This window comes from Amblyomma mixtum, chromosome 3, assembly GCF_055824585.1.
Source record: "Amblyomma mixtum isolate Tamu chromosome 3, ASM5582458v1, whole genome shotgun sequence".
Classification (NCBI taxonomy): Eukaryota; Metazoa; Arthropoda; class Arachnida; order Ixodida; family Ixodidae; genus Amblyomma; species Amblyomma mixtum.
Genome location: NC_143014.1, coordinates 22,944,028 through 22,971,605, shown reverse-complemented (window position 1 = coordinate 22,971,605; position 27,578 = coordinate 22,944,028). Strand labels below are relative to the sequence as shown.

Here is a 27,578-nt window from a genome sequence, read left to right as displayed (position 1 = left end):
CAACCGTTCATCATTTCTCGTTGCACATAGCATACGTATCTTAGTCAAGTTCGAGGATAACTCGCGTTTCATGCTTTCGCCTTCATAGCATGTAAGCAGTCTTTAGTGCCCTCCGTATTTTTTCTCAAGGCGTGGTTGAGGTGTTCACCGGCCAAGTGAGCCAGTTATGCGCCTTCGCCAAATCCGGCGGAGGGTCTAGACCACTTCTAGCACCGTGGTCTAAAGTGCGAACAAGGCCAGACTGGAAATGATACTCTTTTTTTAATTTCAAATGCTTCGTGCAAGCGACTGTGCCGGGACGCAAGGATTGAAAGGCGCAGAACAACTCTGTGAATCAGGCTGGCGTATCTCGTCGTGCACAGTGCTTTCTGGTCCACTCCACCCGCACGCAATGCTAGGTCGGTCGGCAGCCGCGTTTTAGAGCGAAACGTGCTACTGATCTGCTCCAGTTGGTGTTGCCGGCCGTGCTTTCGCTGTAGGTTACACGTACGTAACCTTCCCGTCTTTTTTCGGACTCCTGTGCGGCAGCTAACGGAAGCGGTTCACGTGATAAAAATTCTATTTCGAATGAAAAATACAGAGAGCTGCAGACATCAACCATCTTTTACTCTGACACACAGTTTCGCAAGTGGAAATACCAAGTAGTCCTCCTCTGTGCACCCCCACACTGGGGTCACGTGGTGGCGTCCGCACCGCGCCCTCCCAGCTGCAGGGCGAGCAGTTTGACCATGACCTGCTGGTGGACCAGGGCCTCGTTCTTGTCGCAGAGCTGCGGGCAGCAGGGACGCGGTGAGGGCCTCGCGCGGCTACGGCGCTCTCGCACTCACATTCTCGAGGAGGTCGTCGATGAGGCGCCGTGCGTCTGCGGGGTAGGGCATGCGCGTCAGCTGAATGCCCCTCCGCGACTGCAGCTCGACAAGGCTGCGCGTGAGCGCCCGGTTCTTGGCCAGCTGCACCTCGAAGGCCTCGCGGTAGATGTCAACCGTTTTGGCGTTGTCCTGTGCCTGGGCCTCGGCCCGCTTGGCACGCTGCGTCAGCTCGGCCAACTGGCGCTGCTTGTGGGCCGCGGCGTGCGCACACCGACACGGCTCCTGGCTCGGGCCCCGGCACGAACAGGCCGCCAACACCGCCACCTGGTGAGGGGTGCGCTTCAGCGGCTGGTGGGACACGGTACACCGCCGCGCTCACCTCGATTGACGAGCTCTCGCTGTCCAGCTTCTCGGCGCTCGACTGCAGGTAGACGTCGCGCTCCTTGACGTCAGTCAGGGCGAGCAGCTCGTCGCGCTCGCGCCGCAGCACTGCAGCAGAAAGCGCTTTTAAAAGAGCAGCCATCGCTCGCGCAGCGTTTTTTTTTTTTTTGAGAACCTAGTTGATGAAGGACTCTGGCTATGCTTTCCAAGCTGCTGCCTTCAGATGACAGAAGCCTTTCTGCGTCCACGCCCAGGGTTCCGCGACATTGTCCGCTCGCGCCACCTGGCGGCGGCCAGGAGCACTTTCCTACCACCAATGTAACAATGCGGCGAAGCTGGCTTTAGAACCAACAATAAAAATCTTGCTTTCTCCACGTAGTGCAGTCAAATCACGTCCGAAATACAAAGACGTATATACAGGCGTTTCCATGCCCGGAATACAAAGATATTTCACTAAAGACTTTACAAAATTTTTAAAAATAGGCTTCTTGAGTGAGAAGAGCGCTTTTTCGGCATGTCACGGTCAATAACGTATACCATCAGAACACCGCTAAGATGTGCTAACTAGCAGGCTGTTTAACTAATATTAAATAGTTAACTTTTAACTATTACTGTTAGGCTCCTTAATTACCCAGAGGCGTTTAGCCTACCGTAATTGATATCCATATCAGTTTTCAGAATTTCGAAAACGGAGTTACCCTCGAGACTGTGGCCCAACAACTTTTGGTTTGGTTTATGGGAGTTTAACGTCTCAAAGCGACTCAGGCTAGACGCCGTAGTGGAGGGCTCCGGAAATTTCGACCACCTGGGGTTCTTTAATGTGCACTGACATCGAACAGTACACGGGCCTCTAGAATTTCGCCTCCATCAAAATTCGGCCGCCGGGGCTGGGATCGAACCCGCGTGTTTCGGGCCAGCAGCCGAGCCTCATAACTACTGAGCCACAGCGGCATTGCTCCTACAAATTTTGGCTATTTTGACGAGTTAGCAGCACTGGAGAGGTTGCTTTTCCTGCAAGCTCCTCGAAAGGGCATGCATTTTGGCGCGATGCAGTCAAAACTTGTTGGGCCACAGCGCCGAAGGTAACCGCGTTTTCGAAATTCTAAGAACTGGTGTGGATATCACTTCTCGTGTACAAGCCTTGAATGTCATGTTGCAGCGCAGATAAAACCTTGAAGCGGCCTCAATTAATAAAAATAAGAAAATAATAATAATAATAATAATGCCTTTATTTTTCATCACAAGGATGAGGGAGGCAGAGAGAAAAAGCTAGGGGTGTAGCTTGACGAGCTCTCGCCTCCCCAAAAATAGATATAACTTGTACAGGGAAAATATGCAGACAACATAACAGCATACCGGCAAAACTTAAAAAAAGAAAGAAAAAAAAAAGAAAAAAAGAAAAACGTGGCAGTAATACTAACGAAATAAAGGAAGCATGAACAGAACCTATTTTCTGACACAACTGTAACACTTTGTAACGCGTAAAAATCAAACGTAAAGGCAAAATTACACAAAAATTACAAATTGCAAAATTGTAATAACATAAATTTAAACACAATTACAGGAATTACAATTTAGAAGTTACAAAATAACAACCACAAAAATTATACAAAATTACAGAAATTACAATTCAAAGTTACACCCGGTTACATATACTTGAAACAAAGTTTTGCAACTCTTTTTTTTTCGAGTGCTCAACAGTCATGTTGTGACTATGGCAGAGGTTGAGATAGTGCGGTAGACTATACCTAAGCATCTGTTTGCCATACCCTGTTCTGTATGCATAAATGTGCCATATTTCGTTGTTTCTTGTTTTGTACGATGCGTGTTTTTTGCATAATGAAGCCAGTGTGGCAATGAAAGGAGTATTGTTTTTATTTTCGGTTTTGTATTTAAAGAGTAAGTAGTATGCATATAAATCATTAATTGGCATTATGTCCCCTTTCTCGAAAAGTGGTTTGGATGGGTGGTCATATGCTACATTATATACTATTCTAAGAATTCTTTTTTGTTGGGTAAGTAATTTTCGGAGGTTTGTGAAAGATGTATTTCCCCATACCAAGTGACAGTAATTAAGATGCGAGCAGAACAATGACTTATACAAAAGCATTTTCACATTTACAGGGAGAATGTTTTTGTGAGCGTAAATTGTTCCTATGACACGGGATAGTTTAGATGCTATGTAATTTATGTGCTCGTCCCAAGTCATTTTCTCATTGAAAAATACACCTAGTATTTTGAAAGAGCTAACAACATCTATTTTAAAATTATCAAGAAATATACCATCATTATTTTGGATGTTCTTGTTCTTGGGGCGGAAAATAATAGCTTTAGTTTTTGAGGTATTAATCTTGAGGGCATTAAATCTTGTCCACTTTTCAAGTTGAGTAAGCGTTGTGTTTGCTTTTGCAATCATAGATGAGGCGCATGACCCGGAAAAAAGCAAGGTGGTGTCGTCTGCATATATTACAATTTTTGTTTCTTTGTCTATTTGTGTTATGTCATTCACATATATATTAAAAAGGAATGGGCCCAAGATGCTGCCTTGGGGCACACCAGATAAGATAGCTTTGACATCTGATCGGTGACCGTTTAATTCTACATACTGCTGTCGATGTCTTAGATAACTGCTCAAAAGTAACAAGGATTGTCCACGGAAACCATATACCTGAAGCTTTTTAAGCAGTAACATGTGGTTAAGATGATCAAAGGCCTTCGAAAAATCTACATATATTCCTAAAGCTAAGCATTTGTCATCGAAAGAGTTTAAAATGAATTCTTTTTGTTCTAACAAAGCGAGTTCCGTTGACAGATTTTTCCGAAATCCAAATTGTGAAGGTGTCATTATATTATGCTTATTACAGAAGTTATTCATCCGGGACAAAATTATTTTTTCAAACCCTTTGGAGAAAACAGGCAATATTGACAATGGCCTATAGTTTGCAAAGTCATTTTTATCTCCCTTTTTGTATACAACTGTTACCTTCGCAGTCTGCATCTTCTGTGGAAACACGCCATTGACTAGACAAAGGTTAAATATATGTGTGATATAGGGTGCAATTATGTCGAGGACATGTTTCACAGGTTTAATCTTAATACCGTCAGCATCGCTACTTCCGCTGTTATTTAATGCCAGAAATACTGACACTACCTCAGCCTCTGTAACAGGACTTAAGAAACAGGTGTGATCCACGGTGCACTTTATGTAATTCAAAGCCATTTCATCATATTCATTTCTTTTCAGTTCCACAAAAAAGTCATTAAATCCATCTGCTAACTTCTTGCCAGACCATTCTTCATTTTGGTGAATAAGTGTTTTAACTTGAGTTGGATTGCTAGGCTTTAGTAACATGTTTAGCTTTTTCCAAGTTATGTCGGTCCTTGATGTTGGATTAGAGAAGGAATTGCGACAATATTCATCTCTAGCAGCTCTGATGTCTTTATTTAATTTGTTACGCACAGTTTTGTATGCTTTAAAGAAATTGGGATCACGTGTTTTTAGGAACTTCTTGTACATCCTATCTTTTGCTAGGATTCTGGTGAGCAAACAAGGTGTTATCCATGGCTTACGGATCTTTTTTGACTGCCTTAGATGCTTCTGAGGGAACGTAGAATTATATAATCTCACAAAATTACTCAAGAATAAGTTATATGCAGAATCCGGTTCTGTTTCTCGGAGGACATTCCTCCAGTCGAAGCTGTTTATTACGTGTCTAAAAAGTTCTAAAGTTTTAGGTGTTATTTCTTGGTAAAAAACAGGTGCGCTCTTGGGACGTGCGTTGTTGTTCTCAACGCAGAAGTATATGGCATTATGGTCACTAATATCTGTGCATATTACACCGGCTTTGCATGATGATGTGTATCTATTTGTTATGAATAAGTCAAGAAGCGTCACAGACGTGGTGGTAACGCGGGTAGGAGAGCTGATAACATTTGTGCATCCGAAGGACTGAATGAGTTGTTCCATTTCTCGCTTAGCTGCTGTATCAGCTAGCATGTTGATATTAAAGTCACCGCCAAGTACAACACCGTACATGTTATCACCAACGAAGGCCAGAAAAGATTCCAACAAGGCAAAGAAATTGCGAAGGTCTCCAGATGGGGGGCGGTAAACAACAGAAACAATGGTTTTGTCGTATCTTAATGACAGAATTTCATAATCTGGATGGATGCATGAATAGGCCGACAAAAGTTCACACGAAAGTTCCCTTTTTACCATTATTGAAACTCCACCGCCTCGACCGACAGTTCTGTTCAGATGAAAATTACTGTACAAATTCAAATTCAAGGTGTTTGAATTGTCAACATACCAAGTTTCCGTTAACATCACAAAGTCAAATTGGGACTGGAATTCGGCGAACAATGTTTCAAGTTCAGCGACTTTATTTTTCGCGGATTGCACATTGAGATGAAAAAACTTAAGAAAATTAGAGTATTCCTTGGCAGATAACGTCAAAACATCTGATGGCAAAACGTAATTTGCGTCAGCCATGGTGAACTTTGGAGCCATGGTTAAAATCGGGGATCGAGGGACCTAAGCAAGCTTATCTAAATCACTTTGATGGCGAATGATGATAGCGTTTTGACCGTCTGTCTGACGAACGTAGACGTTCCCATTTCGATGCCACGCATACTTGAAGCCATGTATCAGTGCCCAGCTTTTCACGTTGGACAGCAATGTTCTGTTTCTTTTCGTTAGGTTCTCAAGGATGTGGCGTGGCTCATTTGGAGTGTTCAGTTCCTTTCTTTGGTTTAGAATTGCTTCCTTTACCGACTGCCTAACAAAACGGACGATGATCCCTGGCACCTTACCCTTTGCCGCGGGTAGCCTGTGGATGGCAGCAATGTCGTTATCGGTTAATTCCGGGACCTTAATCTTTCTTGCTACTTCATTTACCTTTGACAGCAGGTTTTCTCTGTCAGTTACGGGGATGCCATGAAACTCAAGGTTAAGTTTCCTGGTCTGCCATTCTAGCTGATCAACTTCCTTCATGATATCAGCTTTATCACTTGTTGTTTCGCTGTTTTCGATTTTGTCAACACGTTTCTTCAGCTCGCCTATTTCTTTGTCCTGACGACGGATGTGTGCCAGTATCTCGTCATACTGACTGGACATTAACTGAACTGATTGTGGGGAATCGAACCCTGGCCTTCAGCGTGCAAGACAAGGACGCTTCCACTCCGCCAGAACTATCTTTTTTTCGTTGCATGGAAGTACACCCGCCCCGACAGGCTTCAAGGCCGACTTAACCGGGTCGCACCACGCAACCCGTCATGCGCAGTCCCACCAGCATCCAGCTCTCACTTTGTCAGCACATGGAAATGGCGTGATACACACGCATGCATCGAGCAAAGGCAGCCAGGCAGGAGGTCGGTCCTGCGCAGCGTACACCCCCCGCACCATAGCACACTGCTCTCCGAACAGAGGCATCGATGAACGTGGCGGCTCTGCGTGGCGATCTGTCACGCGGCTCTTCCAGGGGCTAAAAAAAAAGCCCTGTGAGCACTAAAAGATCACATGGAACCTTAGACACTTCCACTGTCGAAAAAAAAAAAACTTATAGTATAGACCTTATGCAAAAACTGGCGCCCCCTTGCGTTAACCGCGCGCGTTTCCGCCATGTTGGGGGCTTCTGGATACCGCAGCATGTACCGCAGTATATGACAGTATGGGAATAGCGACGCGCACGCTGGCATTTATCGTCGTCCAAGATGCCGAAATATTGCTCTGTAGATTGCTGTACACGAGGAGGACTCAAGGATAACCAAGGGAACGAGGTAAGAGTGCTAGCTTCGTGAACTTTTTTTTAATTTCTCGCCTGGAGCACGATGCGAGGCAGCGGGAAGCCTCTTGCGGGTGTCGAGTGCTTTTCAAGAGTTAATAATTAGATCGTAGACGAAGTCACAACGCAAATAACATTTGCAGAAATAAAAAGGCTAATAAGTGGGCTGTTTGCTTATCTTGTATTTGCCGAGGAGCGCTCCTGCCTGCTAGTATAAGGCGCACTGCGTCGGTCAGCTGGTAGTTTCTCACGCGGGATTAGTTTTGCGTCTGCCGCTCGGTTTCATGTGCCCGTTTTTTTTTTATCCTGAATCTTTGGTTTGCTTTTATGCAAGTCTTATGCAATCTTAAATTTGCGATATGTCACAGGCGAACAGATCCGCAACGGACCTTCGCGTAGCCCGTGTCAGTGACTTGCGTACTCAGTAGGCAGCGTAAATCGATCATTTACCGTTCGTAGTCGGCTCTTCGATCGTCGCGTATTTTGTGAAGATCGTATTTTCCAAGCGATGGTGAGACCCACAGTGCAGCGTTGGCAGTCATGGTCGGGCCATCGCTTTGCCGAATACGAATCGTGGGGCGCAGAAATGCGAGCAACACAGATGTTCAGGTCGTTTCTTTTTATTTTAACGCGCCGAAGCAACACCTCGACTATGAGGCGCACTGTAGTTGAGGGCATCGGATCAATGTTGACTACCGGGGATCTGTAACGTGCGCCGAAACCTCGATACACTGACGTTTTCGTTTTTCGCCCCCATCAGAAAAGCGGCCGCTGCAGCCGGGATCGAACCCACGTCCTTCGGCTCAGCAGCACAACGCCTTAGACACTGAGCCACCGCAACGGGTTGATCAGGTGGCTATGCTATCACCACGCATTTTAGGCTTTATGTAAATTTGAAAACAGCTCATAACGTCCCTAATGCTTGACTAATTGTTGTTCTGACTTATTTCAGGTAACTAACCTCACTGTAGCATAGTAGAGGAAGTTATCTTGCAACTGTGCATTAAGCAGCAGTTTTCAGAAGACCACAACTACAAAATCTCTTCTTAGTTCCGATGTAAACAAGATGTTGAGCAAAGCGTGCATTGAGCAAAATGCAGAAAAAATTATTTCCTGGTGTGCAGCCTATTTTACTGCGCGTCTTTCTTTTGCAGATGTATTTCCACTGCATCCCAGATGAGCCGAAGATGCGCAAAGCATGGCTAATCGCCATAAAGAGGGATCCCCCGTCAGCACTGCGACTTCCCGCATCTGCTCAAAGCATTTCACAGAAAATGACTTCCTGAGGAACATAGCTAGTGGGCGCAGGATGCTGACACGGCCGTACCATCGGTGTTTGCATCGTCCAAGCCAAATAAAACACGAAAGCCACCAAAAGCTGTTAAAGTAATAAAATAAAATTAATAATAAAATAAAATAAATAATAAAATAAAATAAAAAGTTAAAATAAAGCGATCGCACACGGCCCGCACCAAGCAACCACGTTGACTCCATGACCACAAGCCCCCAACATGGCGTCGCTTGCTCGTTTCGGTTTTCTTCCGGTAGATGGCAGCATTTTTGCATAAGGTCTATAGGGCGTCATCTCAATGTCCTTTTTGACACTCCGTTGAAGAATGTCCAAAAAAAACACGGCATCACGACAAAACACAAAACAAGGACCAATAGTTTCTGGCTGCTGATACAAGCGACAGTTCACAGACCATGGCACAAAAGTCCCTTTTTCACGAAGCCACGTTTTGACAGGTAAGGTTGACATGTGAAGTTTAAAAAAGAGTCTGTGCGGCCTCTTGAACCCACATCTGTTGTCTAGAAAGGATAGGTAAGTCTTCCGATACATCGGTACAGGAAACAACGTCTCAATCAGAATTTTTGTCGTCTGCCTTCTGGATAGACTGTGTGGATCCTTCCTGTGGCCATTTTGTTGACATTGGCCTCCGTTATTACATTTTCTTCTTCTTTGCCACCTACTCCGACGCCAAGAGTTCCCGTGGACCCCCTAGAAAAGATACTGCGCGGCCCGCCAGCCGCCCTCTGTGCCCATCCTTCCACTAAAATGGATGCCATCCCGTCCAATACTGCTGCCAAAGCCTGCTGCTCGCAGCTCCTTGTTTACTTCTGCTACTTCGAAGCCTTTGTCCATGCTTGACTCCCTTGTCTCCCGATTAACAACTACCACGTCCCTCTCGACCTGTCTGTTCCGTCCTCGCACCTCCGGTACTGTGAGCACCACGCTCTGCACTTGCGGTGCTATTGCCCGCACATCCTCAATTCTCTGCGCCAAACGTTCTGCTGCGCGACCGCTGAGAACATCATTCCTGCCGCTACCATTACGCCCTGCAATATTCGCTTTTCGTTCCTTGTAGCACCACGTTTTTTTTTCCTCCCCGGGAAAACCTGCTTCCCTCGAGCTGCCGTCCAGGACATCAACACGTGACGCTAACGTTACAGCAACTACAGCAACTCTGTTCAGTCTCGCACTTCGTACGCAACACTTGCACATGAAGCCAGCGCCTTCCGAAGCCTCCTCAACAAACCTCGTTTCCTCCATATTCACCAACACCACACAATCCCTATCTAACCTGCTCTTTCTTTACCACCTTAGTACTGCTTTATTATTGCTACCAGAAAAAAATGAGAATATGGACTGTGGGGATGCGCTTTGCTCGTCTCCTGTGGTTCGCTTCCCCGCAATGCACCCTCCTTAGTTGTGTTACTTTAACAGGGGAGGTCGCTAGCGTCGCAGCGACACGAGCGCCACGGATGGCGTGTTTGATGCGCGCGAGCGGGGAAGAGACGGCTCTCTTCAGCTCGGCACCTAGGAAACGCGCGGACGTGTCGCGCGGCGCTCTGCTCTTCGTCGGCGGGCGACCTCGTGGTGGGAACATGCTCCCGCCAACCCGTCCCGTCCGGCCTCGGAGTTTCCCTCTGCCCCAGCGTGGGCGAACGTTCGCTCGTAACCGTGCTGGTGAGTCGGACATCCTCGATTCCTCAGCGTATTTCGTTGCTAGCTGGCGTTATTGTTGTTGCAGCAATAAATGCCTTGTTTGTGTCAGCCAGTGTGCCGTTCCTTCGTTCCCTTGAGCAAGGCCCGCCGTGGTCGGCGTGCGCTCGGTGGCGTACGCGATCACGGTTTTGAACTGTGTCAGCCGCGGTTAAACGGGGAGAACGTATTTATCTCCCCGATTTTAAACCCCACAGGACAGGCTCAAAAGACCTCGTGCAAACACGTGTTCAAATCATTTCTGTCTACTACAAATGCTAACCTAACCCGAGCCCCACCTGCAAGAGGAATAATTAAATTTCGGGCCTGAAATTTTTATTTTTTTTATTCTTGCAAACACTGCATTACGACTTACGAACTGCCTGTACCCAACAGTACCCAAAGGAAAGGACTCCTGCTCTCGTCAATCCGCCTAGTACCGGCCACTATGTGCTGCGTCCTCACCGAGCTGACTTCAGCCGTCAGCGCCCTGAGCCCTCCTTGTGCCTTGTGCCCTCCCTTAATACACTGACTATGGAGGGAGCGCACTGAGCACATGCAGGTCAATGGGCAACGCAAGAATGCCGCCCTGATCCAACGGTTTATGTGTTGCTAGCTGTTTAGATACTTGCTATATCTGGGCAAAGAACAGAGTTTGAACCTGGCAACTTAGTTCTTTGGAAGGTGGCGGCATGCATTGTAGCTCTCGACTGCTGTAAACATGCTGTAAACAACGGCAAAATCGTCGTGCTTAGAGCATTTCTGGCGGCATGCAGCGTCGCGTACCTACTGTAACTTCACCTGGGTGCTTTGTTTCTTCTAAATTATTATTTGGAGGTGCGTAACGAGATTGTGACGTGCTTGGAGTGCATTTCGTCCGTCGAACAGACAGGATTATGCATGTCCCCTGTAGCCGATTGCAAATACACGTCGGAAATTTGCTTTGGCCCCAAGAGGACGAACACAATACCCAAAGGAAATGGCGCCGATGGTTTGGTTTGGTTTATGGGGTTTAACGTCCCAAAGCGACTAAGGATATGAGAGACGCCGTAGTGGAGGGCTCCGGAAATTTCGACCACCTGGGGTTCTTTAACGTGCACTGACATCGCACAGTACACGGGCCTCTAGAATTTCTCCTCCAAAGAAATTCTAGCCGCCGCGGCCGGGATCGAACCCGCGTCTTTTGGGTCAGCAGCCGAGCACCATAACCGCTGAGCCACCGCGGCGGCCAAATGGCGCCGATGTCCACAGCAACTGTTCTGCTTGGTTTATTTTGAATGCTCAGCTGTAGTAAATGTCGAAGGTTTCTTAAACTGCCGTGGACGTGATGATTTTTTAAAAACCTGTTTCTTTCGCCGAGGACGATTGTGCCGTGTATTTTCTAGAGCAGGACGAGCTAATAATGGGATTATTCGTCCACAGCAACGCTCAAAGCATCATCACGAACTATCGGAACAGCAGTTTGCCGGAATGAATGAGTAGCAGCTAGGTGGAAGCATAAATGCACGAAGCAATGTCAACGTTACTACCGCATGCATTAGAGCTGCAATACGTACTACCAAAACGCATTTTACAAGTAGTGTACCCCGTCAAGTAGATTCAGGCAATAGCTACAAGAAAGCCGAATGCAGTGAGAAGTAAACGGTAGCAAGGTTGATTCGCTTAATGCCATCCGACTTTAGAAAAAGTTCAGAATTTGGGAGATTTTATTCACGCACTTTGCAGTACACAATTCATGAAGCTTTCGTTATGGAAGGTAAAGGCTGTCGTGAAATGAGGAGATGTATCTTTTGGCACGTTTACTCACATGCCCGGTCCTCTCAGAGCTTTTGCCTAGCATACCAGGCACGAAGGTGACGTCGCGGTGCTTGAGAGCGCGAGTGGCTATATGCGGCTCCTTGCTTTATGTGCCATAATCCCTTAATTCCGTTAAGCAGTCCGAAGCCACGCTCGAAAGCAGAAGTTTAATACAGAAACTCCAAGCGCGTTTAATTGTAAATATCGTTCACAGTCGGCCCCCAATCAGTATGCTGAACATTACGAAATATATTTAAAAAGTAGAAAATACGCGTAAGACTTTCATACAATTATCTTCTCTACAGCAGTTTTTGGGATGCAACTTAAAACTTTGCCCATGGAAGACATTCATATAATTCTATCCTCTACCGCAGTTTTCGGGATCCCAGTTGAAACTTTACTCGTCCTTGACTTAGCAAGAAATAACTGTGCTGTAAGATAGCGTGTCCTATCGCATTGCTGGCTCACACGTACCCTGCTCGCAGCAGCTCGCGGGGTGCAGGGTTGCCACGTATCAGCTCCACCTTCTCTCTCATTGACAGCTAGGAAGACAGATATCAGGATGGGCGAGTAATAGAAACAACATTGTCCAGCTAGGAAGACAACGCAACTAGAGAAAAGACGGGAAATCACCGCGCTGACATCCCGTCTTTTCTTTGTCATTGTCCCAAGTTGCGCTGTGTTGTCTTCCTAGATGTCATGCATAACCCGATCAGCTACGCTCGCAACTCTCTCACTGGCGTCCGCCATTCAGCCCAATTTAAATCACTTTCTGGTACGTCACTTTTGCCGACGTGCCATCGTCATCGCGCTCGCTTATCATGGTTTGTTTCTATAGCATCGGGATGCATAAAAACAGGCGCATGCACTGACTGAAAAATTCTCGGTAAAAATCTTCTTGCATTTCAAACAGAACCGTTGCGGAATCGAGCACACAAGCTTTCCGCTGTGCCGAAAAAAACTGCGTGCTTAGAATTTAGTGTTCGGTCCCTTTAACGCGTGATATCGCAGAAATAGGTACACGAAGTGACATCCCAGGGAAAGAAAACATTACATCCTCTGCTGTGCTTAGGGGAGTCATATTAGTATGGAAATACTACTTGGGAGGGCCTAGCAAAAAGAAATCGCATCAATACCCACGACTGGGAGTCGAACCCTAGGCGGCGCGAACACATCAGCTTCAAAGGCCGCTGCGCGAGACTACTAGGCTGTCGCCGCAATTTTTTTTTTTTGCTTTATTACATGGAAATCGATCCTGCTGAGCTACCAAATGCTTTACGTACACACATGCATGAACGAGGTAATTCTGCATGTTCACTCATCTGCGCCTCTTCCACAGGCTAAAAAGTCCAGTCAGCCGAACACGCCTCGTTTTCGCACCACACTCTGGCATTGTGCGTTGCAGAGTGTCGTCTTTATTAACCTCCACCTGCTCCGCCCCGTGGCAGTGCCCGCTCCTCGTCGTCTTATACGTAGCACAAATCCGCGCTTTTGCACTGATGCGAATGCAGTAAACATTCTCTCTGGATTTTTTGGCCCATGTTGGATTTGGTTTATAGGGTTAACGTCCCAAAGCGACACAGGCTATGAGGGACGCCGTAGTGAAGGGCTCCGGAAATTTCGACCACCTGGGGTTCTTTAACGTGCACTGACATCGCACAGTACACGGGCCTCTAGAATTTCGCGAATTGAGATCGCCGCGGCCAGGGTCGAAACCGCGTCTTTCGAGTCTGCAGCCGAGCACCGTAATCACTGAGCCACCGCGGCGGCCCAATAGCTGGCTCGCGTGTCCATCAGACCGTGATCTAACGACTGACAGTCAACTGAGACCCGGATATGAGAATTTGCCTGATATACTGGACAACGGAATCGCAGGTGCTGCAGCCTGGAAGGAGGTGTGGGTTCGTAAAGAATGTTCTTCACGGCTACTTTTAGAATCCGCGCTGTTATCTAGTGCATGTGGGCAAAGCCGCATCGCTTCCGTGCTCTTGAGGAGCTCTCAAAATGGCGGGAGTCAGCGTGAGTAAGCTTTACGGCAGCACTCAAAAACGTAATAGAATTCAAGTATGCACATTTCAACACGCCGCAAAACACTTTTAAACACCTCTTAGCAGTAGTAACGGTGCAATTGACACCCGTTTGAGTGATAAAGGGATCTGTGTGTGGATTACCCAGCACACGGCCGCGGGCCAGACTCGAAACACGCCACAGCGAGCACATCTCCAGACACATTAGTCGCGTCCCGAACTGGGGCCTCACCCTGCGCCGTGTAGGTGAGCCTTCGGAGAGCCTCGGCCTGCTCGCGCAGCTTGCGCTGCTGGTCGCCGTTCTCCTCCATGAGGCTGTTGAGCTTGTCCAGCCACGTCTGCTGGCTGCGGCGCAGGTGCTCCTCCATGCACTGCAGCTCGTACTGCAGGCTGTTGAGCTCCTTGAGCAGCTCGGCGCACTGGCGGTGGCTGCGGCGCGTGCCCTCCTCCTTCTCCTCGCTGACGCGCACCAGCTGCTTGAGCAGGATGTGCGCCGCCAGGTACTTGGCGTTGAGGAGCCGCCGGCAGATGTCCAGCTCACTCTGCAGCGAGCTCACCACCTGCACCCGACAGTGGCCTTCTCCAACTGGATGCCTCGGGCATACTTTCGAGACATACCTCGTCGCCCGACTGGCCAGTGGCGTCCAGGCAGCGCGGGGGGGTCTCCTCTGCGCACAGGTACGCCGCGCTTGAAGCACACATCTTTTCTGCAAAAATAAGCAACACCATCCGGCAACTCAAGAGTTCGGATGTCCTAAAGCCTTGTAAAATGCATTATTCTCTGTGGGGTTACTTTAGCAGACAACTTTCGCTATTTTTTGTCTAACAATTGAACCGCCTCGGTGTCATAAGGCCGATCCACACGACGGACGAAATCACCGGTTCCGACCGCGGACAGAGCACCACGTCACCCGACGTCACTGGCTCCGCCTCGTCTGCAGGGGGCTCGCATGCACATGGCGGACGGCCGGCAAGAGCGGACGGACTGCAATACCAGTTGTGGTAGGCCTCTCCCTCCTGCGCCGTCGCCCACTCGATGCTTTCCACTGTCCTCCTCGCACTTCCCTCCCAAGAGCGAGGCAAGCGCCGTACCCCATAACCGCACCATCATCATCATCAGCCTGACTACACCCACTGCAGGGAAAAGGCCTCTCCTATCTCTCTCCAACTAACCCTGTCCTTTGTCAGTTGCCGCCACTGTATCCCCGCAAACTTCTTAATCTCATCCGCCCACCTAACTTTCTGCCGTCCCCTAGCTGCTACGTTTGCTTTCTCGGTTATCTTGCCTTCGCATTACATGCCCTGCCCAAGCCCATTTCTTCCTCCTGATTTCAACTAAGATGTCATAAACCCGCGTTTGTTCCCTCACCCACTCCGCCCTCTTCCGATCTCTTAACGTTACACCTCTCATTTTCCTTTCCATAGCTCGCTGCGTTGTTCTTAACTTAAAGGGGCTGCGAAACACTGCTTGGGGGGATACCGGCTATACTTCAGGTGGATTCTTTATGTCACACAGATGCTGACTTAAAAAGAATTAAAGGAATCGATGCACATGAACGGGAGTTATTCAATGAAGAAATTTCAAAATACAAGCAAACAAAACGCTGCCCTCAACTCGATTTTGGCGGGGCTTCCCGCTCCTATTTCGCTCTCCCAATGACGGCACCTGGCGCAACCAATCAAAACAGCCTGCCAGAGCACGTCGCGGAAGTTTGCACTCCATGGTTGCCTGCTCTCTGTAACTCGTTCTTGCTGAGACTGGCAGCGTCGTTTCGATACCAGAGCCCCTGGTGGTGTATTTTTATTTTACTTGCTTTGCAGGGCTTTTATCTAAGACAAACAAGTTGTTTTTGTTGATCTAATATAAAATGCAGATAGGTGAAAAAATGTGTATCTATTTATTCACACAATTTGCACTATATTTACTGTTTGTCCAATCATCAAGCTCGCGCCAGGTGATGTCATATCCGCTGCTAAAACCCGCCACTGTGTGGCGACACCATCAGTGCCATGAATTTGGTTTTGAGAGGACATTAAAATATTAAAAAACGGAATATACGCGGTATTACCGACGCTAATAGCACCATTGTAACTCACTGTACGCGATCAACAGGCAAAACAGTCAACTAAGATTGTGTTTCTGGGCCCCTTTAAGCTGAACCCAGCCTCCACGTTTCTGCTTCATGCGTGAGTACCGGTAGGATACAGCTGTTGTATACTTTTCTCTTCAGGGATATTGGTAAGCTACCATAGTATCAGTAGGATACAACTGTTGTATACTTTTCTCTTCAGGGATATTGGTAAGCTACCATTCATGATCTGAGAGAACCTGCCATATGCGCTCCACCCCATTCTTATTCTTCTAGTTACTTCCCTCTCATGATCCGGATCTGCGGTCACTACCTGCCCCAAGTAGACATATTCTCTTACTAGTTCCAGCACCTCGCTACCAATTGCGAACTGCTGTTCCCTTGCTAGGCTGTTGAACATTACTTTGGTTTTCTGCATGTTAATTCTTAGCCCCACCGTTCTGCTCTGCCTGTCCAGTTGATTGATCATGCTTTGCAGTTCTTGTCCTGAGTGGCTTAGCAAGGCAATGTCATCAGCGAATCGCAAATTACTCAGGTATTCTCCATTAACTCTTATCCCCAACTCTTCCCATTCCAGTCCCCGGAATACCTCCTGTAAGCAGGCAGTGAAGAGCATTGGCGAGATCGTGTCTCCCTGCCTGACACCTTCCCGTATTGGAATTTTATTGCTGACTTTATGGAGAACTATAGTAGCTGTGCAATCGTTATAAATATCTTCCAATATTTTCACATAGCACTCTTCCACACCCTGATTCCGCAATGCCTGCATGACAGCTGAGGTTTCCACTGAGTCCGCACCAGCACAGAGGAAATAAGCTGGCGACGGAACCGCGCCAGCCACACCGATTTAATCGCACAAAAGCGCCTCAGTCCGAATAAACAAGAAAATAAGCGGAAATGCCAATCATTGAGGTTATTCAGGAAGCTCGCTTGGGTATGATGGCGCACTCAGAAGAGTTGTACTATCGCGCTCAATATGAGTTGCAACGCGCGGTCATCGACCGGGGCTCGTTCCGTGGTGTGTGCCTCCTCCAAACAGTCGCTCGGAATTCTGGGAGTAACTTTTTCCTGAGCGGGGGTGCTGTTGTTTCCTGGAAAAGCAGTTTCTCCCAGAATTCCGAGCGACTGTTTGGAGGAGGCACACACCACGGAACGAGCCCCGGTCGATGACCGCGCGTTGCAACTCATATTGAGCGCGATAGTACATCTGAAAGTGCAGCAGATCGCTGTCCAGGCGGCATTGTGCAACCCGCGCGCCTGTTTTTGGCTTGCGAAGCCTGCGCCGTCCGCGAACTATAGGCGGAGCCAGTGACGTCGGGTCACGTGGTACTGTTCCGCGCTTAAAGACCTGCTTGACCGAACGTTTACTTCGGCTATTTTTGCTCTCGATATAGTGTGCGTGTTATGAACAATATTTATTTGAATATTAGGGCTGTGAAGCACGTATTATTTCAGTTAGAAGTGCTCAAGAACCTGTGCAACAGACAACGCAGTCCCCTAGAGGTGTATTAGACAACTAACAAGCAAGACCGGAATCATGAGTTTTAGAATAGGGGGCCCTCAAAAAATAGCGCGCCGCAAGGATACGGCCGTGTACACCGCTGACTTTTGGGGCTTCCTCTATGCAGTGACGTTATGCTTGGGTTCGTTGATTGCAGCACCATAGCGGCCAAGAATCTCGAGAAATGGTAAAAAATAAAAATAAACAAGTGAAAATATTTTTGTTTCGTATTTCTGGTTACTTTTCTGCGGCAATAAATTCGCATAAAATAATTTAAACAAACGCTACAAACAAGAAATGTTTTTGCCATTGTTTTTATTGTTTGGCACGTGCAGCGCCATCTCGTGCGGAACCAGCAGTGGTAACTCTCACAAATGTAATTATTTTCGGCACAAATTGCACAAATTGATTGGTCCAACAGTGGCAAAAGAGTGGCGGAAATTGGCATGAATATTGGTCCTACACTGGCATTTGAGCAATCCGAGACTTTTTCCAACAATGGCCCTTCATTCATACCAAGATTGTGCCTATACTCAGCCAGTCTAGCTGCCAGCATTGACCCAACATTCAGCCAGTCTATCCACAAATGGCCAACGTTCGTGCCAAGACTATGCCCATGTTCAGCCAATCTATTAATTATGGCCCGACATTCGTGCCAATACTATGCCCATATTCAGCCAATCTCACGCCAATAGTATGCCCACATTCAATCGATCTGTCAATAATGGCCCGAAATTCGCGCCAATAGTATGCCCACATTCCGCCAGTATCAATAATAGCCCCAGGTTTGCTCCGACTTGTGCCCACTTTTCCACCCTTGATCTAACTTTTATAGGTGGCATATCAATTGCAAGGCCAGTGGGAAATTGTACGCGATCGGGGGTCCCACCTAGTTTTGTACCACACCTCTTGCTGGCCAGCAACAATGCAGACATATACCGCTTGTTTTCCACCAGCCGGAGCTTGTATGTGTAACATTTTACATATGAGCAGTCAGCAGACATACAAAAAAGAAAGAACGGATTCAAAGAACAAAATTTATTGCATCTACGGTGCCAGTACATCGTGAAATGCATTGTGCCGGAGCCGCTGAATCGATGAGTCATATCGGCACTAATCGTTGCACTCCTCTTGTAAGAGAACTTTTGCAGTGCCTTGAAACAAATTCCTCGCCAAGCTCTTGCACGATGACATGGCTGTACATCGCAGCTGCAAAGAGGTGCATGATGTGATCATGAGTGTAAGTACAACCATCGCATAAAAAAGACAAGAAATAAAATAACACATTGATCTTAGTGGCGCGCAGTGTGCGAGAAGGTACTCGCAACATATGTTGAAAGTATAATTTCTAAATGACTCTTAATATAAATCCCCACACTAATAGCAAAATGTTAAATTGAATTTAACAATTTTTTCCCACCGTATTGCTAATTTCTAATCCCAATTTGCCGTGTCACACCCTTAAATGCATATTAAAAGTCACAAAAAGAGATAAATATAGTGTTTAATACAAATCAATCTATCTTTATATTTCCTATCAAAATTATATGTCTATTGCGAGCTGGTTGTTTGCCTTTTTGTTCCAGCAAAGTATGGCACAGGTGGTAGCAGCTCCTCCCTATTGAACAGCTGTGAGCAATTTTTTTTTCGCTATGACATATAATATTCCATGCAAAGACGGCTTGCACAGTTTTGCGAAATGCGCTGAACGCAGGAGACCGAATACACTTTTTTTAAAGTAAGCAGATTATCGATGCCGCTTGGCATGCATGTAACGGGGCAGACGGAAATCTTACTTGAAAACCACACGAAATCACTCTTCCGTTAGTCCATGGGTGATTAATTCAGAGACAACATGGATAAAGTTCGCTGGGAGCAGGAATTCCGCTTTTCTCGTACGCCTGCGACTGGCCAAGACAAGGGCACCCGGCACGGGAATATTACACGCGGCCAGAAAACTGCTGCAGTGAAAGAATAAGCGCTTCTGGTACTCATCTTGCACAAACGATAGACGACCAATGTCGTAATGAACGCAACATGAGTCGGGCCACACGACACTCCGCCACGGTGATTGAAGAGATAGTCAACGTTCGGTAAATCCATTTTTTCAAAGCTGAAAAATAAAGTTCTCACCATTCTGTGCATGCCTTTGCGCTAGACATTTCGCTGTGAAAGTTGCCATTCAGAAGTTGGCGCCAGTGCTTTGTCGCTTTCTCGTTTCCTGCCGGAGAAAAAAAAGGTCGGCGCTGATTCAAAGCGGCAATTACGCCAAGAACCATATTCATTTCCGAACACATTTCAATATAAAAGTATGGTGGTACTCACAAATAGAATCTTGCAGGCCAGGCTACTGAAATCCGTCATAATTGTCAAATCGTATCGGGTGCGGATTCTCGAGAACGAACGGCGTCAGCTTGAGCGCGCATGCTTCGTCGGCACGCTGGTTGTGTGGCTTTTCGCCGCCTTGCTAGCTACAGGCGATACTCGTTGGGCGAGTGTTCGGGAAAGGAGGAGACGACGATGGGACAGGTTTCTTATATTTTTCGGAGAATTTGCTGCAGCAAGAGAAACGGCAGCTGGAAAAGGGGTAGAAGAAAATCTAGGGAGGGTGGATGAGCGGCGTTGCGCTTAGTTGGGCGCGAGGGGAAAACAGGTTAGAGAAGGTCAGTGTACCTAAAATCACAAAGAAAAAAAAAACTCCTAGCATGGTGAGGGCCAGCGCTCTTCCAACAAAGAGGCTCGGCCCGGCAAAAGGCGGCTGTATGGGACTTCAAAAAGGGGGTGGAGAGGGGGGGGGGGGGTGAAATGAGTGAAAGAATTCCGGAATGTCCGGAGTGTGCGCCATAGGCGTTGAGCACGTGAAAAGCGGCAAGGAAACGACAATGCGGAGATGTTGGAAGTGGAAACGTGGAGCTTGGGCATGAATTTCGTCAAAACGGCTCCAAACATTAGCGTAATCTCTGCGGTCGTGTGCCTCTTTGGTTGAAGCTGAGATAAACGTGTTACTATGAAAATACCGGAAATATAAAACAATAAATAAAATTAGCGGGAACAATGCGTGTTCTTTGAGTGTTTTATATATGATACTTGTGGCGGACTAAGTAGGATGACATACGTCCAAGCAACACCATTCATCAATATAATCCAATGATTCGCTTCTAGAGCGACGAATACTCTACATTTTATACACACCAGTGTAGCCAGGTCGGTCTAAGCCGTCATGCGGCCCACCCGTGCGTGTCTGCGCTAGCTCGAAATGACGCGGCGCGCTAATCAGCAATGCACCTGTTATGGCTCATTGGTATTAAGGATACGCGCAAAGAAAAGGCAAAAAAAAATAGTGGAAATGCGACCGGGAAAAAGTTCCGATCTTTAATTTGATAAACGTGATAATTTAAAGCAACAACGTATGCTAGAGCCGTCGTTATAGAATACCCAAAAATCACAGCAGAATAACAAAACAATTTGCGACATTAAAAAAACCTAGCCACCTTAGCTTCGCGGCTTCAGGAAGCAGAGCCGTTTGTTCGCTTATTATTATTTTTTTAATTTTACATACATCTACATTTTCTTTCTCGTCTGCTGCTTCTTCACGCAGTAAATGCGCAGCAAGTTGTTCACGTCAACTGTTTATTTGCGATAAAACCAAAATCCCGTTTTACTCACATCGTTTCTTCTCTCAAAATGCGCCACGCAATAATTTGTGACCTAGTGGAAAAAGCGATTTATTTGTTTTTTTCTAGGGTGAGCATCCTGTGGGTGAGGCATTGTATTCTGGATTGTGTAATACGATTCAGCGTTTCGTGCAGCATAAACTTATTAGTTAAGTTGAGCCTATATCTTGAGACACGAATTTGAACCGGCAACCTATAATCGGGGGCTGTGGTATGCGAGGTATGCGAGAGATATGCGAGGCAGTACGTTAATTAGTGCGTTATTATACCATTCCTCGGATCGAAATTTCATTTTCTTGATTGTGGCACCTCTTTCTCTCTTTCTTTTTTTTTGCATACCATAATTACAAAAGACGCCGCTTTTCAAAATTCGTATACCTTCGTGAATGAATCTGACCTCTGCTCACTTTCGCGCAATCAATTACATCGCGCTTTTTATTGTAATTTCGCGTCAGAGTTCGACGCTAGCGCTGTTGTTGGTCATAAAAAATAAATAAATAAACAAGTCCGAATATTAAAAAAAAACGGATTGAGAGAAATAACCACATATAATCACAGGGACATCATTTGGTGTGTCGTGGAGCGGCACTGCCAATACAGGGAAAACAGCGGACAAGTAGGGCCATCATAGCGGGTGTAATGAGGCGGCACTGCCAATATGGGGACGACAGCAGGAATTTAGGGCCATCGTTGGAGGTGTAACTAAGTGGCATTGCCAATATGGGGAAAACATCGGACAAGTAGGGCCATCGTTGGAGGTGTAACTAAGCGGCATTGCCAATATGGGGAAAACATCGGACAAGTAGGGCCAATGTTGGAAATGGCACATTGTGGCAGTGCCAATATGGGGACAATGAAGGCAACATTGGTCCTGTATAGGGCCACACATAGCCAACAGACTCCCAATATTGGGCCAACGGTTTGTGCTGCCTGGGTTGCGTCCGCGCGAATAAAAATTGCAGCAGAAATAAGAAAAGTGTGTTACCAGATTGCCAATCTTTTGAAGCGAAAAGCTTCACTACCCGCACCACAGCCGCGCTTCGCGTGAGCCGTCGGAGCCAAGATTTGCCACAGCTGCGCATGCTCGAAACCGAGTGACGTCACATGCGGCACAAATAAAAATAAATAAATAAAAGACAAACAGTGCGCCAGGAAACTCTCATATCTCGGTGGACACCCGAACCGCGCCTTAAGGCTAGGAAAATGAAAAGAAAAATTGGTTTTAAGGAAAGGAAACGACGCCTGTCTCTCTAATCTCTCGGTGGACACCCGAACCGCGCCGTAAGGGCCTTAAGGAAAATGAAATGAAATGAAAATTGGCTTTAAGGAAAGGAAATGTCTGTCTCTTATATCTTGGTGCACACCCGAAAGGAATGGACACCACAGTACATGTCTCTAAAGCAACCTTCAGCACCGTATTCACTACACGCGCGTCTCCTCCTCCGCCCCCGTACTGGCAGTGTGTGGACGGCCGAACGCCGCCTCCACCGTTGCAAAGCGGTCCCATTCGCGAATCCAAGGAAATCAGAGTCCTTGGACTCTTCATACACAACCAGCGACGCTGCGACACAACACTCGCCAAGCTCCGGCAGGTGGGGGACCAGGTGGGCCGCATGGTCCGCCGGGTTTCCAACAAGCGCGGTGGGCTACGATGCAAAGACGCCTTGCGGCTGGCGAACGCATTCGTGACCAGTCGAATCTTGCATTCGACTCCCTACCTCCACCTGCGGAAACAGGAGGAGGATTCCCTCGAGGGCATTCGTGACCAGTCGAATCTTGCATTCGACTCCCTACCTCCACCTGCGGAAACAGGAGGAGGATTCCCTCGAGGTCATCCTCCGCAAAATCATGAAACGAGCGCTGGACCTCCCAGTTTCTACCTCTACCAGCCGCCTTATGGCACTGGGGATGGTGAACACTTTTAGGGAGCTTCGGGAGGCCCACCTCAACAACCAATACACTCGTATCACAAAGACAGGGTCGGGTCGCCGCCTTTTAGCCCGACTACACATCCAGCACACTCAATTCACAGAGGAGAGATGCCGCCTTCCCGTACACTGGAGACGCGCCCTCCACGTGCGGCCTCTCCCCAGCAATATGTCCAAAGAGGATCATAATGGCAGGCGCCTGGCGCGGGCGGAAGCCTTGGACCGCCATTTTCGGAGCAAACCAGGAGTCTTCTACGTGGACGCGTCCGGCCAGGACTCCAGGGGATGGTACACGGCCGCGGTCGTCCACGAGGGTAATACAGTAGACGCCCTTACTTTCAAGGCCCAGTCAGCAATTCACGCAGAAGAGGTTGCCATCGCTTTGGCAGCCTCTGACACCTCCTCCAAATACATAATCACCGACTCACGAGGGGCTTGTCGAAACGTCACGCAAGGGTGGATTACTCCCCTAGCTTATCGTATTTACCAAAATTGTAGCCGAGACTCGGATCCCGCGCACCGATCTATCGTTTGGGCTCCAGGTCACCAAGGCGTCCACGGAAATGAGGCAGCCGACGCCGCCGCCCGCGCGCTCTCTCTCCGGGCATTTCCCACGGGACCCGACGCCGACCAGGACTTCCATTTCAATCCGATTTACTCTTTTAAGGAAATATGCGATTAAGGAAATACCCCATGCAAAGGGCTGGGGAAGGTCAACGAGCGGGTGCTCCTGCGCCTGCTCACTAACACGATGTTGTGCCCGGCAATTCTAAAGCATTTCGATCCTAAATTCGACGGGCGGTGCTCACACTGTGGGGAGGTGTCTGACACCTACCACATGGTGTGGGCCTGCCAGCAGAACCCATCCCTACCCCCTATCCCGAACCCCACCCGAGAGGACTGGGAGGCGACCCTGTCCGGTTGCTGCACCCTCGAGGCCCAAAGGGCCTTAACGCAGCGCGCCCGGGCTGCGGCAAACGCCAATGGTGTGCCTGACTAGGCATCCCACCTAGTGGTTGTAAGGGCGTGACCCTTCAGATCACGACCCCCAACACCTCTCTCTATGATTAATAAATGTTTTCACCACCACCACCCACCGTTATCGTGGTGCTCCCAGTGCATTGTGCGCCAATTGCGACAGCCATGACGTCAAACCAAGCGTAACTGCAGGTTTTCGCTTGTATATCCAGGCTTAACGAGAGCTAAGCCACTGCCAAATTTTTGTCACTCGTTTTTAGACCAAAATTGCAAATCTGTCTGTGGCGATCAGTAGTATGAACTTCCCGCGCTTTCTGACGTCAAACGACGCGCACTCACTAAGCCTAGCAGCTCTGTAAACAATCTGAAAATTTGGCGTGTTTAGTCGCTAAAATTTTGTGGTTCAGGCAAGCTCAGACAAAGCGAAAGCCTCGTCCGCCTTTAGTTTGCCATGAACGTAGTACACAGCGTAGCTGCAACGACGAATCGATGGCGAAGCGAGAGGCCCCGTTTCGACGGGCGCCACCATGTCGACCGAACGTAAAGCGGCGTTGGGGCGCCCGCTGTTTAATATAGTACATGAGGTTTAGGTGGTTCTAGGTGAGCACAGCAATGAACGCAGCGCATAAGCCTTTGTTCATTTGCAACCGGCATGTATTTTGCAACGCGCAGTGGCTTGACCAGCCGAGGCGCGCAAAGCTGAACCAGCCCACCATTGGCACAGCGCATTGATGCCACAGTCCTCGGAGAGAAAGATAGAAATTTATTTTGTAAAAAAAATTTTGCTTCTCGTATATTCTTTCGGTTTACACTAAACTTAATTCTCTCCCTATTTTGACATCCAGCTTTTACTGATTTACCTCGCGTTCACGGCACCTGCTCCAAATTCCCATGCACAGGCAGGAATACCTTTCCAGGGGGGGAGAAAAATGAGAAGGGAAAAGAGAAGGCAGGACATTTTTTTTTGTCTAGACAATAGCCATATTGCACGCACAGCACAGCGCACATTTGATGTTGGCACGTGTGCCCGCCCAGAAATGCCGACTTGATAATACAAGAACTTTTCCTGCTTGGCCTCCATTTGACTATGCCTCCTTCCTTCGCGATGTCCGAACTTTGCGCAAGCTATAATGGAATACTTGAATATGGGAGTTGAACGTCCCAAAGCGACTCGGGCTATGAGGGACGCCGTATAGCGGAGGGCACCGGATAACTTCGACCACCTAGGGTTCTTTAAGTGCACTGACATAGCACAGAACGCGGACCTCTAGCATTTCGCCTCCGTCGATTGCATCGAACCCGCGTATTTCGGGTCAGCAGCCGCGGGCACCATAACCATTGAGCCACCATGGCGGCGACTGCGCTGAAAGGGGAAATGGTCGAGCCGGGACTCGAACCGCTTCCTCTTGGACACGTGAGCCGGGCGCGCTGCGCCTCGCCCACTGAAGGACGTTCCTTCGACTTGGTTAAGGGGAGGCCTGCTGTGTCTTGCGATAAATAAAAACGAAATAAAGAACAATGTTTGTGTCTGCGGAGTGATATGCTAAGTGGACCCCACAGCCACTGAAGGAACGCGTCGTGCCCTTAAAGGGGCTCTAATAAAGTTGTGGTATGCCTGGGATGTTAAGCACGCCGTGTCAGGAATATTTTCCAGCAAGAATTTTCCTAATGCGCCTTGTAGAAGCTGAGTTATCTGTAGACAAAATATGAATTTCATCGTCTTCGCGCCTTTCCCTCAACTTTTTGCACGGTGGAAGGTAGGCGCTCCTCCGCCGGCCCCGCCTCCGGGGGCGGAGCTTCCTGACCCCCGACATGGCGGCTGCCTCACGTCTGAAATAATCTAACCAATGGCCACCTCTCAACTTGTATACGCTGGTGCGAGCTACGGAGGAGGGTGCGACCATGAAAAAGTCACCGGAAAGAGCTCGCCAACTTTCGCGCGTGATTTTGGGTTCTCTGCTGCGTGTACTACAGGAGAGCATTATTTCGCTCAGGTGTTCATGACAGCCCAATGCAGTGATTGAGCGAGTTGTGCTCTCCTCGAAAGGTGTTTCAGAGCCCCATTAAGTGGGAGCTTAAATGTCCCCGAAATTTCTTTTATAGACAACACTTTTCTAACAGGTAGTTGTTTATGAACGCAATGTTTTTCGCATATCGTTAAGAATTCAGTATGAAATCAATATATCCGCAGATCCCCCTCGAGACGCTGGTAGTTTTCTGCTATCCATTTTTAAAAACGCACCCCCTTGGTTTTCTATGCCATTCTTACTCGGTGCTAGCGCAGGGCAAACTTTAAACACCTTACAATGTTCCATACTTGCCTCACAATTCAGTGTTGTCCAAAAAAGCTGGACTTGTTTTGCCCGCGGCGGAGACCATCGGGAGAATTGACATGAATAGTACCGAAGCGCCTTCTGCGTTACGTTGCTGTTGACACCGACAAGGTGAATGTCACTGGAGCGCTTGCGAACATACACCACCAGCGTGTCTAACTGCACGAAGAATCTGGCTTGAAACATGATGAGTACAGAAGCGCCAAAACGGTGCCTGCTCATCCCGTTGCAGTCGGTGCATGCAGTCGGTGCAGTCGGTGTCCGCGGCAGGACAAAAGAAGAGCTTTGTGAAACCTTTAAGGAGAGGAGATTCGGAACGGGCGATTGCGGGTGCCACAGGGAGGCTGCCCGGAAACGCGCGGCGCGCGAGCAAAGCAGCCGAGGTCGCCGCCTGGACAGGGTGCAGGAGCGGGTCCAAGTACAACCGTGGGCGCACAGAGCGGCTCTCACCGGAGGGTGGGCTCCATTCGGGCAGCTTGGTCAGGTCCCCGAGCGACGCAGAAGCTCGCCGCTCGGCCAGGCCCAGATCTCCCTCGAACGCGTCCTCCATAGCGCCGGAAGCAGCTGCGCCGCCGACGACGCGTGGCGCCGGCAGCTGGCGCGGTTGATACGCGCGCGCCTGGCGTGCGCATCGCGACGCTGGCGACGCTCTTCTCACGCGCGCGCCGCTGGGGACGGTTCGTCGTCTGCTGGGAAGCGGTGCCCGAAGAGTGTCGTGTGCCGGCGGAGCGCGGGTCGCCTCAGCGATGAAAGCTCAGGGTGGCACGAGAGGACGCTAAAAGCGCTGCCGGTTTGCTCGCGCGCACGTTTCTGCCATCCTGCGGCATCTGCAATCGCCCGTTCGAAATCTGCTCTCGTCTAAGGTTGCGCGGTGTCAAAGCATGGGGGGCAGACGTTTGGAGGACAATCTGTTCGTAGTAACACAGTGTATTGAAACAGCTAGGGCCCAAAACAGGCTGCTATGGTTGGGTTTTCTGGACATAAAAGGTGCGTGGTGCCAATGTAAGCCGGAAAGTATACTGTGGGGCGTTCTATCGGAAGCGGGGCTAGATGCCGAAGTAGTCGAGCTTATAAGGGATCTATACGAGGATATTTGCCACGTATCATTGTAGTGTACGTTCGTTCGCGCAAGGCCGCAGGAAAGGGGTATTATCATTTGTGTTCGTGACGCGAGAAGCGACCGGACTAATCTCGATCGATCACAGCCATGCCGAGCTGCATCTACGTGTTTCCAGATTACTCTAGATGATCTCGACCTGTTATCTCGAAGTTTCCTTGCCGGCTTTAAATTGAA

General features: G+C 48.4%; 1 protein-coding gene across 3 annotated transcripts; it reads right to left on the bottom strand.

Moving 5' to 3' along the window:
* Window positions 1–585: 585 nt before the first annotated feature.
* Window positions 586–26,972, bottom strand: LOC149349426 (coiled-coil domain-containing protein 125-like). 3 transcript variants are annotated; one of them, XM_089578361.1, is made up of 7 exons: window positions 26,735–26,817; window positions 19,505–19,592; window positions 14,399–14,487; window positions 14,013–14,340; window positions 1,189–1,298; window positions 828–1,133; window positions 586–769 (listed from the first exon to the last, which is right to left on the bottom strand). In XM_089578361.1, exons 2-7 carry the CDS (start codon window positions 19,551–19,553, stop codon window positions 674–676), a joined length of 978 nt encoding a protein of 325 aa, XP_089434487.1. In that variant the 5' UTR covers window positions 19,554–19,592; window positions 26,735–26,817; the 3' UTR covers window positions 586–673. The 3 variants fall into 3 exon arrangements, with proteins under 3 accessions (XP_089434487.1, XP_089434485.1, XP_089434486.1); XM_089578359.1 differs by lacking the exon at window positions 19,505–19,592 and having other exon boundaries at window positions 26,735–26,972; XM_089578360.1 differs by lacking the exon at window positions 19,505–19,592 and having other exon boundaries at window positions 14,399–14,448; window positions 26,735–26,972.
* Window positions 26,973–27,578: the final 606 nt, after the last annotated feature.